This window comes from Nelumbo nucifera, chromosome 7 (genome assembly GCF_055504915.1).
Source record: "Nelumbo nucifera cultivar China Antique chromosome 7, China Antique-T2T, whole genome shotgun sequence".
Lineage (NCBI taxonomy): Eukaryota > Viridiplantae > Streptophyta > Magnoliopsida > Proteales > Nelumbonaceae > Nelumbo > Nelumbo nucifera.
The window spans coordinates 24530670-24545027 of NC_142655.1; the positions used below are offsets into that span (position 1 = coordinate 24530670).

Below are 14358 nucleotides of genomic sequence, written 5' to 3' on the forward strand. Positions count from 1 at the left end.
AAACAAGGCCCAAAACCTCTCTGATAGGAGTGAGAACTGAGAAGGTCTGGAGATTCTGGACCGTCTGGTCTTTCTTCCGGCTCCCATCAGTCGCCAGGACCAAACCCAGGAAGCAAAACTATAGTAGGTTTTCAAGAATTGCAGAAGTTAGCTCGTCGTGTGAACCATGGACGAGTAGAATTACGCCAATTTCATCCATCTAACCGCCATTGAAAGCATGTAAGAAAGCTTGAGTACAACCTACGTGGTTCAGACGCCAACAATTTGGGGTTTTTTTTTCCTTCGCCATCATATTGAACAATTCCACATTCTCTTTCCCGAAACAATGTAAGAAAAGAGGTCTATTCTGTTTTTTGATATTTCTGCCTGATTTTCCGGCTATTTGAGGTCCAAGAAACATTGTACTTACTCTCCCCCTGCTTGCCGCTTTCCGGCGACCAATGGTCCTTGAAATTGAATGGCTGGTTTTAGACAGACAAACTCTAATTTGTTGTGTATGAAACATGTTAGACAAAAATCCTAATTGAATTCTCTGCCTTTTCTATTGTAAAGACGTAACCTCATAGGAGAACCGTAAACCATAATATAAAAATGTTTTAAGCTAGTCGAATAGCTTAGATAGCTTATGATAGTGTACTTAGTATTTTTCTCCTTTCTTTGTGGTAAAAAGTAATAAAGAGGGTCTCCCCATCTCCTCTCTCTCTCTCTCCATGGTTCACCATCGTACAAGGTTTTCTCATCAAGGGTTATCGTTTTTGAAGTCGCTGCTGATATCTTAACTTATCTCAAACTGAACCTATTTATGTTGCTGATATTGGTCACCCCACTGTCCTTTGGATCGTCTTGAGCATATTTTGTGCTCCAGTTTTTTTCCCCTAATCGTCGGGATCGGTATTAGAGTAATTAAACGATTGGGGTATGGTATATTCATCCAAATGGAAGAACTGCTGGGTGGGACAGTAAGAGGTATACTCGACTAAGTCATTGTAAATCTTATTTTGGTTCTTGATTTTCTTGGTTACAAAGTTCTTTGAGGTTTCTATCGTATTTGTAATCCACAATTCCACATTAAATTGACCCTCTGGTTGATTAGACCAACCAGTTTGGCTTCAGAGTTTACATTTTTTGAGTTCTATGATTTTTGGTTCTTTGAGAGTAATTAATAAGGACTTATTATTATAAATTTATAATTTTATAAAACAAGAGTAATAATTAATAAAGACGCTTGTTATTACCCATCACAAAAAAAAAAATAAAGTTGTTTATTATATTGCTTTCTTGTTTCTCCAACGATAACAAGTATGCACATCTGATCAGCAGTGTGAGCACATTGAGGCTTCATGCACAATTCTTTTTTTATGGTCATGGCTGTAGACCTTTGGATGTACAGTCATGGCTGGCCTCTATCCAAAGCATGCACTTAGAATACTTGATTCCAGGGATTTGAAAAAAAAAGGGGCCATAGCCCCTTTGTGATTTTTTTTTTCTATATTTTCACCATTGTGCAGGGTTTCTCAGAAGAGGGTCTCTTCTCCCCTCCCACACAACTTTCTGTTGTCTGTTGGGAAAACATAAAGGGGCTCCCCTTGCATATCTGTTATTTAACAATACTGGGGCTCAACTCTGTATGTTTTCCTACAAGGAACAGGCTGCCTTCCTACAGTGCTCATATGCTGTACTGATATTCAATGTGTTCTTTTTAATTGCCTTTTCTTTTTTCCATTATTTAGGTGAACAAGTAGGTTTAATGGTTAGAGGTTAGTAGTTTGGACTGATGAAGGTTGGATTTGATACCAAGTCTGGGATTTGGGTCCACAAAAGTTTTTTTTTTATTGCATTCTTAATTATAGTAAGTTGTTAGTTTTTGTTTCATGTAAATTTGTGTTATTGTTTAATTTGTTGCATTATAAATTTTAACGCTTAATTTATAGGTCTGGTTTGTTAGAAACCTTTTGGCACTGAATAGAGCAGAGCGGCAGAACAGGATTCGTGTAGCCAACCCTAGAATGTTAAGTATTTGTTAAAGGCATTTGCCTATGGAATTTTTTGTTGCTTATCCCCTTCGTTCTGGCTTGATAGCTATGACTAAATCCCAGTCAGAATTGCTGTATGAGACCCACTATGAATAATTACATTCAGACATAATGTCTCAATTCATTGGTGTCTCTAACTTCATTATAACTTTAGAACCAAATGGATGCATCAAAAGTTGGACTAATGAATCAAGCTTGATAAAGATACTTTCATTTGATGTTTCCCTTATTCTAAGAATGTAGATTCTAATACCAATTGTGTAACCAAAATGCCAGAGATTTATTATTGGTCGAAGACAAGGGATGTTTGCATCTAAGAGAAGAAAAACATGAAAGATTGGTTACATTTGTTTCCCTAAAATGAACAGAGAATTTTTCAGGCTGAAATATGTCAGCTATTACCTTCACTCCTTTTACAGTGAAGACTTTGTTTTCCATCCTTTTATTGTTTGGATATAAATGACAAGGAAAAACAAGGTTTTCATCATAAACGGGTGAAAATATAATTCAAATATTTCAGCGTAGAATTTTCTCTCTATATGTTGGAGAAAGTGGAGCCTTAAAGGAAAACATGAACCTATGAATGATGTGAAGAAGATAATTCCCCTGTTGGTGATGGAGTTTATTCTCTGCAACAAGAAAAACCAGCTTGGAATGAAACTTTTACTCTCTAACTATTCCTCATGGTCTAGTTGATGGGTAGTGTATCTAATTTCTGGGGGACAGCAGGGCTAGCACCTGTATGTTTGATGACTGTTCTACCCATCAGAGAATTCATAGTTTTCACTTAAACTAACTTCAGCAGCTGCATTTGAAATCTCACTCCAACTTGATTTGGTTTATGTAGGACCCCTGATGGTTGATACATGTTCAATTGGTTTAGTCCCTTGATTACTGTAATTGGTTCTGGATTTGTTTTGGGTTTTCTCAAATCCAAAAGCTCAATATGTGCAAGCTCACATATAGGCTGTAAGCTAACGTATCTTGCACAAGTGAAAAGATGAAGCGCAAGCGTGGTCACAAGAAAGGGAAACAAAAAAAGCACACTGCGTTAATTGGAAATGAACTGGTCCTAAATGCTGTTGGCCTTAACACAGAAGATAACTCAGGTTTTGATGATGTTGATGGTGACCAATTGGATTATGGAGTGGAAGTTAAAGCACCAGACTCCATGGAACTTGATCACCCTGTCAAACCTACAAGCACAGATACTGATGGGTTCAGTGATAGATCAGCTGGACGATCTGGGCGTGGGCGTGTTAAGGTGAAACTCAGGTCTTCAAAAATGTTGGAATCCCAGCATACTTCAGATGCACATACACAGAGTGACACAGACAAGAGTAGCCTACAAGTGGGCTTAGAGAAGGAACGAGAAGTTACTGAAAAGATGGAAGATAGTGCCAACTCATTTCCTGAAGTGCAATTTGCTCTTTCAGGGAAGTCATCAAGGAAAACAGGAAGCATAAAGATAAAATCCTCACGGGGCTTGCGTTCTTCAAATGTAGTTCTAAACCAGGGCAATAGTCCTGTATACATTCAGGATGAAAAGACCACTCAGACTGTATCAGACAATGACAAGATTGTGGAATCATTTAAATCTAGAGAATCACCAGAAGGCGGGCAAAAGTTACCTTTTCAGCAACCTCAATACAAAAAGAAAGAACTGAATGCTGCATTGTCTGTATGTTGGAAAAACATCATGTTATTTGAATTTCTTTCTTTATTTTTCTTTCTTTTACCATTACTTCATCCATTCTCCATTTATTGGTGCTGTTTGAGTCATGTTTTATGTTTTCATTTATTCTTTGCTTCATGTTTTATTCTTTAGGTGATCAAGAAAGTCATGAAAATGGATGCAGCTGAGCCCTTTAATGTTCCTGTGAACCCTATTGCCCTGGGAATACCTGTAAGTATTTCTATAATATTAATTGCAGAATGGTTATTGATGCCACGTAGGTCCACTACACTGTCAGCAATTACTGATTTTCTTGTAAGGTTCATGACATGTATTGCTCTAGTTTCTTTTCATCCTGCATCAGTTTCATCATGCTTATAAAGAATGTAATGTTGAACAAACAGTTGCCACGATTTAGGTTGTATTAAAACATCATTGTATAATGCTAGCACCACATATATGAAAATGGTTGTGAGCTGACAGCATCGTCAGTTTCCACAAAGTGACTAGCATGGCATCATTTTGGTGAGCATACGCAACAAAACATCAAATTTGATTAGATGTTTATAGTGATCTTGGAAGGTTTCTAGTGCCTTGATTAGATGTCTATGGTGACTATCAAATCTAAAAAATAAATCCTGGAAAAAGAAGTTAGGCAATTTTTGGAATCGCATTCTTGATGATTTTTCAAAGAAGTTGGCCAATTGGAATTTGGAATGGAATCCATAGTTGTCAAGGCGCCGCCGCCTAGGCGACTAGGCACCCTTGTCTGGGCACCTTGCCCAAACACCATGACTTTTAGCAACTAGGTGCCCTTCTAGGCAACTAGGCTAACTAAGCACTCTGGATTTGCTACCCACAAATTGTTCCCACATCCATGGCCATGGAACACTAACGCCATGTATTGGAACATGAATGACAAGGGAGATATTCCCAATTGACAGCTGTAGTTACTCATGGGTAGGGATGTGGGAACAACTAGTGGGTAGCAGATCCGAGCCCCTAACTAAGTGCCCACCTAGGCAACAAAAATGACAAGGCAGTTGCCTTTTATAATATCATTTGTATTGTCGTATCTTATTAGTGTATGTGTTAATACACTTTATTATATGTTATATATCAATTATACTTTGCTTTAATGTTTTACTATTGAAGTTTAAAAGATCAAAGGGTTTTGAGGAGAGAAAAAGGAGGAAAGAAAGAAAAAAAGAAAGAGATAGAAAGAATAGAATTATAGAGGTTCTTTTTTTCTATTCTCTTTCTCTCTCTCTCTCTCTAATTAAATAAAACAGGAACTCCATCCTTGTCTTTTCTATTTTACTTTCCATCTTGAATATTTATCATATAAAGTTAATAACCTTCTTTAGTTGCTAATTGATATGAAATTGAGCTATTAAATGCTTATTATAGTTGTGTTATTTTTGAAAATAATGAAATTAATATATGGAAAAGATTTTTTATCTTTTAGACATGATGATTTGCCACATTTTTAGAGGAAGTTTAATGTTCTTAATAACGAGAATTGCTATTTTTATAATTAATATGTATTCTGAGTGGTATATAAAACTAGGAAACTAGCCAAAAGTTAGTTTTCTATATTATAAAATTTGTATTACCTAGACAACTAGGCAACTAGGCATCCTAGTGTCGCCCAGAATCGCCTAGATGAAGAAAACAACCTACTGCATGACTTTTTAATAGGAAATTCTATTTTAAGGAATTGACAGCTGCAATGAAGGAAGAGATCAATGCCCTGCACTTGTTTTTTTTTGTTTTGATGAATAATAATAAGTTTATTAATTCAGAAGCAAATTAGAGTGAGTTCATACATCATCCCAACGAGAGGCGCGAGCTGCAGCCCCTCCTTGAAATTTACAAGTAAACTAGGAAAGAAAAACAAGAATCACAAGTGAGCCCAAAATAATTCTTCCCTATTTACCTCTTGCTTAGCTAACACATCTGACAAGGTATTTGCTGATCTCCCCACCCACTGTACAGTGACCAACATATTCCTTGTCAACCAACTAAATTTCTTCATTTCATTCTTGTATCGCCACATAGCCTCTTCAGAATTTTTCAACCAACCCACCACCACTTTGGAATCCCCCTCGATTATTAGGTGTTGTACCCCCAGTTGGTTTGCAAATTGGACCCCTTGTACAACAACTAAAAGTTCTGCCCTGATGAAATTCCCAATTCCCAAAGGACCTGAGTAGAGCAACAAAATCTCTCCCTTCTCATTTCTCAAAGCACCCCCCACTCCGGATAATCCTGGATTACCCATGCTGCTTCCATCAAAGTTCAACTTAATTGAGCTTTCAGGTGGAGGAGACCAACTTGTAATTGATTTGGCCTTTAAAGATGAACACCTTGCTACTGCTGGCCAATTTCTCCAAATGTCATTAAAGGAGAATTGATGAAAGATTTCCAAGGTCTTCAACCAATGTATTGCCCTATTTAACACACAGTCTTTCAAATCTTGGCTGTTCCTTTCCTTATCTTGAAAAATCCTGAGATTCCTTTCTTCCTAAAGAGTCCAAGTCAAGGCAGCACGAACACATATCCACATAATTCTCCCTATTTTTGTAGGCCAATAAAAGGTAGAATGGTTGAAGAGCATGTGAACTTCTGCTGGTAGACTCCAACTACCCCCAAACAACGAAAGTAGCCAAGCCCAAAGGTCTGCAGAAAAGGGACATGATACTAATAGATGGTAACAATCCTCACCGTGAGCTCTACAGAGGATACACCAATTAGGAGAAATACAGAGAAAAGGTCTTCTCTTTTGTAGGTTGTCTAAAGTGTTTACTTTCCCATGGAAAACTTCCCAACAAAAAGCCATAATTTTTGGGGGAACTGGCTTACACCAAATCTCTTTTGATGGAAAGGGTTGGTGAGTAGGAAGTTGAGAGATGGACTTGAAAAAAGAAGCATAAGTGAAGGTTCCATTGGGTCTAGGAGTCCAAACCCTCTTATCTGTCTTGGAGGGATCCAAACAAACCTGATTAAGACACCCAAGCAACAAAGAAAGAGACTCAATTTCAGCATCCCTAAGTCCTCTACGAAACCCAAAATCCCAAGTAGGATATAAGGGTGTTCCCAAAGGTGAGACAAATTTTGAGACCACCTCTTTTTTATACAAAGAAATAGAAAAAAGCGAAGGGAACAAATCCTTTAATGGTGAGTCTCCTACCCAAATATCCTCCCAAAAAAGGATAGAGTTGCCAGAACAAACTTCATACCTGATAAAATTGAGGAATTGAGGAAGGGTGTTGTGAATAGCCTTCCAAGGTGCTGCTAGGTTAGCTTGCCTCGATACACCAGCATCCCATCCATTCTTTGACCTCCCATGAATGCTTCCTACCACCTCATGCCACAATCTCTCTCTTTCCAAAGGCCATCTCCACAACCATTTCCCTAACAGAGCTTGATTCTTTCTAGTTACCCTCCCAATTCCCAAACCCCCCTCTTCTTTACTTCTGCACACAATTTCCCAATTAACCAAGTGATCCTTTCTCTCTTGTCCCGGCTCCCATAAGAATTCTCTCATCAACTTCTCCAACTTCCTAGCTTCCCTAACTGGTATCCTAAAGACAGACAAATAATAGGTAGGAAAGTTAGCCAAGGTAGCTCTTATTAGGGTAATTCTTCCTTCTAAAGAGATATAGTTCCTCTTCCATGAGACTAATCTCTTCTCAAACTTTTCTAACACTGGGGTCCAAAATCCACTCTCCCTAGGATTTGCCTCTAAAGGAAGCCCTAAATATGACATAGGCCAAGCAGAGGTGGAACACTCAAGACACTCCGCAATTGCCTCGACCTCCCCTACCTCCAAATTTATACCTGCTACGCAACTCTTTTCCAAATTTATTCTCAAATTGGAGACACTTTCAAATCCTTTTATTAGCTCCTTTAGGTTTGCTACCTTTTCAATAAGACCTCCTTCACAAAAAATCATTAGGTCGTCTGCAAACTGAAGGTGGGTGACGGGAACTTGGTGTCTCCCTATTCTCCAACCTCTAATGGCATCTTCGCTGTCAGCCTTATTAATGATCCTACTAATCACATCAACTACTAAGGTAAAAAGGAAGGGTGAAAGTGGATCCCCTTGCCTGACACCCCCTGCAAGTTGGAAAAAAGTCCCTCACCGTACCATTCACCAGAATAGAATAGTGACAAGTACTGATACACCCAAAGATCCAACTACACCACTTGTCCCCAAATCCACCATTCGCATAACCTCTAATAGAAACTCCCAGTCCACCAAATCATAGGCCTTTTCAAGATCCAATTTACAAATGAATCATTTCCTACTAGACCTTTTCATTTCTTCCACACATTCATTCGCAATTAAGATCTGATCTGTTATTTGTCGCCCTTGAATGAAAGCCCCATTAGTTTCACTAATGATGGTAGGGAGGACTGTTTTGATCCTCAATGAGAGTACTTTAGCCAGGATTTTATAGATGCTTGTCACCAGACTAATAGGCCATTAATCTTTTGGGTGGTTGGCATCATTCTTCTTAGGTATTAAGGCCAAAAAGGTGGCATTAATTCCAGGGCTTGTAGTGTGATTGTCTGCAAATTCCTTAAAGACTTCAGCTAGATCCTCTTTCAACAACTCCCAACAGTCTTGATAAAAACCCATTGTAAAGCCATCTGGACCCAGAGCCTTGGATCTATCCATTAGAAAGACAACTTTCTTAATCTCTTCTTCCTCGAAATCCCTTTCCAGCCACCTTGCCACTCCATCAATTCTTGGCCAATCCACCCTTTCCATGACTGTTCTCTCACTCAAAGGCCTTCTATAAATCGATCTGAAGTGGTCCACAAATTTTCTGGCTATGTCATCCTGGTTGGTAATCACCTCCTCTCCTATCTCTAGCTTGGTCACAAAATTCTTTTTTCGTCTCTCATTTGCCAAATCATGGAAGAATCTAGTGTTCCCATCGCCTTCCTTAATCCACTTGTGTCTAGATTTTTGTCTCCAACTGATTTCTTCCCGCAATAACACTTCTTCCAACTCCTTTTTTAATTGTCTCCTTAACACTCTGTCCTCCTCGGTCAGCCCATTGTGAGATTCCTTTACATCCAAATTCTCTATTTGAGAGATTAGGCTCAATTTTGCTCCTCAATTCTACCAAACTGATCTCTATTCCACTCTTTTATTTTGGCTCTCAACCTTTTTAATTTCTTATGGAACTTGATCCCCTTCCATCTTACCCTCCTCTCCTCCTCACCCCACCACTCCTTCACTTTTTTCACAAAATTTGTATGGATAAGCCACATATTTTCGAATCTAAAAGGTTTGGGTCCTATAGGAAAAGACTCAGTTCCTATTTGGATAGGACAGTGATCGGAGGTGTCCCTGGGTAATGCCCTAGCCACCAAGTTTTCCAAACTATTCTCCCAGGCAAGGTTAAAAAGGAATCTATCCAACTTCGAGCACAAAGGGGTTTCCTGAAGGTTGGACCAAGTGTAACTAGCTTGCAACAGAGGTATTTCCTTCAATTCACAATCTTCAATAAAACCATTAAATTTCCTTATGCTTGTTGAGATTACCTGTTGGGGATTACTGGTTTCATCAGAGAATCTAATGACGTTAAAATCCCCGCCCTGGCACCAAGGACCATCCCATAGCCCTTGATTGCATATAGTTCCTCCCACATCTCATTCCTCTCTCTATAGGAAATAGGCCATAAACATTGGTTAAGACCCATACACACCCATTTTCTACATTCTTGCACTTAATGGAAACTGAGAATCTGCCTATCAATTCTTCCACTACTTCCACCAAATCCTACCTCCACAGTGTTACAATCCCCCCTGAGGCTCCCCAAGAAGGAGACGGTCTCCAACCTAAACCTCTAGACCTCCAAAAAACTCCTAACCCATCTCCCATCTAATTCCATCAGTTTGGATTCTTTTAACAACACAATATCAGGTTTTTCCCTTCGGAGTAGGTCTTTGATCGCCCTTCTCTTCCTTGCACTCCCTAACCCTCTTACATTCCAACTAATAATTTTCATCGATACAAAATAGCAAAGGAACCCAATAAGAGGCCATATTCTCCTCATTTTAGGCCCTTCCTCCTATCCCCTCTACTACTGAATTCTAATTCCCCATGAATGTCTGAAATTAGCCTTTCCACTTCAGATCTTTTTTTCTTATTTGTTCCTCTTTTCCCCCCCTTCCCAATTTCTCCATCCTTTCCAGCCAATGTTTGAGAAAGAATTTTACCCTTCTCACACTTATTTTGGCTACAACATCTTTCTACGAGTCCTTCCTTTTTATTTTGTTCCTCCATCATTGTACAGATCAACTCTCAAATTCTATCTGCCTCCCCCTTACTACTTCCTTCCAACACCCTCTCTCCTCCTTCCACTATCACCCTCTCTCTTGCATTAGAAACTCCTGGATGGGAAGCTGGGATATCTGTTACAGGCCTGTTAAACAAGTCAGTACCTAAAACAGAATTGACAACCATACCTGATAGAACGGGGGTAGGACTAGAATCACTGGAAATGACTTGCTGACAGGCGGCAAATGGTTTTAAAGCCTTTCCCCTTTTTGGACAAGGTTGTGAAGTAGACATGGTGAAAGAATCACTTCCTGACGACCTACCCACTTGGAAAACCTTTCTCTGTGTTTCCACTGGAATACCCGCATCCATCCTCACGGCCGATTCTTGTCCCTCTCCACCAACATCCAATAATTCATTAGACTCAGGGTCAGCTCCCTCGACGAAGGGAGGAGGAGTTTTCACAGTTTTAGAACCAATTTCTTCACCATTCCTAGTCTTCCCGTCACCTGCCTCTTCAGTCTCTTCCTCTAAAAACAACAACTCTGTATACAAACTTTCTGTTTCAAGAAGATCATTGTTGCTTTTTGGAAACAAACTTCCCAGACTTAGCGTTTTGTCTCTATCAGAATCGTCATTGCTGTTTTGTTCACTCAAGCAATCTTCAAGCCCTGTTCTGTTCTCATCACTAGGCTTCAGGTATCTCGGGTTGCGCCTATCTGGTGAGAGACGGTTCGCCAGGTTGGAAGGGACCCACTATAGAGAGCCTCGAGACTGCGAGTCTTGAGACTTTTTTGCGCCTGATCTGTTCGGTCGGGAGGAAGGGTTCGGGGTTGAAGAAGATAGATGATTTATCTCGTCTATCAGCTCATCCCTCCTCCCAGTCACGTGCTTACTTAACGTGTCCCTCGGCCCATCTTTCTTATAATGGGCCTTGGGCTCAAGACTATAGGAGCCCAACTCCTTTACTTGAGAAGCCTTCTTCGGCCCACCATAAAAGGGATCCACTCGATTGGGCCCTTCTTTTCGTCCAACGTGACCACTTATAGAGTCATGCCCGCCTGTTTTAATGGTCGAACCAGCAACCTTCCCTGTCTGAAATTGCTGGTTCAGCCTTCTCCCTTTCGCCACTAGAAGCTTTTTGTCTTTTCCCCTGACACCACCTGCGCAAAGGATCTGCCATTTGTCATAACCTCTTCTTGCTTTCTCCAGGTTTGACCTTCCAACTGCCCCAAAGCTTTTTGGCTTCCCAGAATTTGTTTCTGCCCTACACTTGTTTTGGCCCTTAATCTTTTCTTCCTCTTCTCGTCTCTTCTCTTCTTTCTCTCTATTTGTTTCTTTTATTATCGTTAATACTATGTTACTTGAAAGAGGACCCAGGGAAAGGATTTCTATTCAAGAATAATGTCCACATGAAAATTGAAGCATACATGGATTTAAACTGGACAGATTTTGTAGTTAACAAGTCATCTATATCTGGACTTGGGAGGAAAAGTGGTGGAAGATGTAAGGGGGTTGGGAGTGCTAAAAAGGGAGATGGGGAGATAGATGAGAGGGTTGAAGATGGAAACCTGGAAGTAAGTTGTGGGCAAGGTAGGAGATAATGGTGTGGTAAGAAGCTGTGAGGACTTTTCAAGATTTGAAGTGATTGTTGGGAGGCTGGGAGAGTATTTGGGTCGTCAAAGGAGGAGATTTGCAAATTCAGATGGTATCGGGGATTTAGTTATAAGAGATGTCAGAATTGGCATGAGTTTAGGTCTGTTCTTTTGTGATGACGAAGAATTTGCTAGACAGGCTTTTGGAGCATTTGAAAGAAGCAAGAGGGAGGAGAGTCTAAAGAAGGGCCCAGTAGGGGAAGGAGGAGAGGCATGGAATAGGGAAGGAGATGGGCAAGAAGAAGTGTTTGAAGGAGAAGATTAAGGTGTGGACGAGCTAGCAGAGAGCTTTGTGCATCGATTCGGGAGTTTGGGGTTCCAGAGTTTTAGGAAGAAGATTATTTTTCAGGGAGAGATTTGGAGTGTGTAATTTTTTCCTTTTAGGTAAGGAACTATTTTGTACTAAGCTTAGTACATATGTGAACTATTTTTTTCCTTACCTAAATACACACTCAAGATTATTTTTTTCCTTTTGTACTAAGCTTATATTTTAATGAAAATTTTCTTTCTACTCTTCTCTCTCTCTCTCTATATATATGTGTGTGTGTATGTGTGTGTGTGTGTGTCTTGTTGGAGGCTTAATGGATTTATATTGTGATAATGATACTAAGGTAGCAATTAGTATTGCCACAATCTTGCACAACATGATGGCATGGATCATATTGAAATGGATTTACACTATTTTCATTCGAAGGTAGCCTCAAAGGAGGTGTGTTTAGCATTTGTAAAGAGTGATGAGCAATTCGCTGATGTATTCACTAAGGCAGTATCTAAGATTTAGTTGAACAGTGTTCTAGCAATCTAGGCATGTGTGACATCTACATTCCAGCTTGAGGGTGGGGGGAGTTCAAAGTATCTCAATCATTATCAGTCATACACATGCTGTATGTTGAAGTGGGGTATTTATGTCTTTGTCTCTAAGGATCTGATAACTAATAAAGTAGAGAACAGGCTCACACAACCATCCTAGTCTCAGTTCCCACACTCTCTCTTCTATGCCTCGTCCTTCTTCTTTTGTTGCTATTTTATATTGCAGGTGGATTTCTACCGTGTTCATGATGTCAACCCACTCTCTTCTACTTGAAATAAGAATTTTACTGTTGGAGACAAGATGGGTGAAGTTTGCAAGTTAACTTGTGATCTTGATTAGTTATGGGTTGATTCCAACTATCATTCTAGACTTCTAGTAAACATAGACTGACCTTATCCATTTGAAGACTTATAGACCTCTTTCTTTGCTTTTATTCTTTTTTTTATTAGCTTTTGACTCAATTTGTACAAGAAAGTGTGCACCTACCATCCAGTAAGAAAACAAGACAGAAAATGGTAAAATTTTCCGTTCTCTTGCACTCACTATGTAGTTCTAGTCTTCATGTAAATGCTACAATTCCATTTTGTTTGCCAAGTTTATACAGAAGTGATGCATTAGGTAAGGAATTATGTTCATTGATTTTGAGCAATGAGACTATAGTTCACATATGTTGCACTGGATATTTTATTCTAAAGTTTTGGTGATACTCATACGTAATTTTTCACTTTCCTTTTCTTTTTTCTTTGAAACAGGATTATTTTGATATCATCGACACTCCCATGGATTTTGGCACAATATGCAGTAATCTTGAACAAGGCATTAAGTACAAGAATTCAGAGGATGTATTTAAGGATGTACAATTTATCTGGGGCAACTGTCATAAATATAACAATAAAGGTGATTATATTTTGGACCTTATGAAACGGGTGAAGAAGAACTTTACTAAGTACTGGACAGCCGCTGGTTTGTACACTGATCAGCCGAAAAAATCCACTGGTGAGAACGTGTGGATAACAATAACTAATATATTTTCTCCACTAATACATGTAAATTTCATTTGTTGTAGTGAATGTGCTATTGCTTTCTTCTTATTGCTTGCTTTATACACTACACAATAAACTCAAGAAGAATGAATGAAATTGATCACTTGATTGTATGATGAAAAATAGAAATCAATTGTATTAGGTGGTGTTTCCCTAAAGGGAAATTGTAGAAGAAAAGATAGGTGGCTAGCAGGGCCAGGCCAATTACAGGGGTGCTTGGCACATCACTATTTACATGCCATTTGTTTTTCACTATCCAGTAAAGTTATTGGCATACCAATAAAAAAAAGAAATTATAATCTGAAAAATAGAACCTACCTAGATATTTGTTGATTTGGTAGTGTCAAAATACCCAATATATAATCTGAGGTGGGTTATGAGCCCCTCCTGGGGCTCATCTGGAGGGTTAATTACTTTGTGGAAGGATGAAGCAGTGGAGGGAGTGGAAGAATTAGTGGGAAGGTTCTCAATTTCTGTCAAATTTAAGCAGGTATCAGATGGATTTGAGTGGGTCCTTACCAATATTTATGGTCCCAATGATTACAAACTAAGGAGCTTTGGGAGGAACTGGGAGATATTAGAGGTCTGTGGGAGGGGCCATGGTGTGTGGTAGGGGATTTCAATGTGATAAGGTTCATTGAAGAGAGCAATAAGGTGAGACAAAGGAGCACTACCAGCGTGAGGAAGTTCAATGAGTTCATTAATGCTTTTGAGTTAAAGGAATTGAACCTTTCTCATAACAGCTTCACTTGGTCTAATCTCCAAGCTGAACCTATTTGCCCCAAATTAGATAGATTCTTGTTCACCACAGACTGGGAGGAGCATTGGGGAGATTTGGTG

General features: G+C 39.3%; 1 protein-coding gene across 7 annotated transcripts in view; it reads left to right on the plus strand.

The window, feature by feature from the left end:
- Positions 1 to 14358, plus strand: part of LOC104593487 (DNA-binding bromodomain-containing protein) — a 74396-nt gene continuing 60038 nt past the window's right edge. For 4 of the 7 annotated variants that reach the window (XM_010253357.3, XM_010253359.3, XM_010253360.3 and 1 more), the window contains exons 1-4: positions 12 to 327; positions 2881 to 3714; positions 3862 to 3939; positions 13228 to 13471. In XM_010253357.3, coding sequence (XP_010251659.1) covers positions 3034 to 3714; positions 3862 to 3939; positions 13228 to 13471 — 1003 coding nt within the window. In that variant the 5' untranslated portion in view covers positions 12 to 327; positions 2881 to 3033. Of the gene's footprint in view, positions 967 to 2880; positions 3715 to 3861; positions 3940 to 13227; positions 13472 to 14358 lie in introns of all 7 variants that reach the window. The other 3 variants (XM_010253358.3, XM_088890993.1, XM_088890994.1) reach the window with 1 other exon arrangement.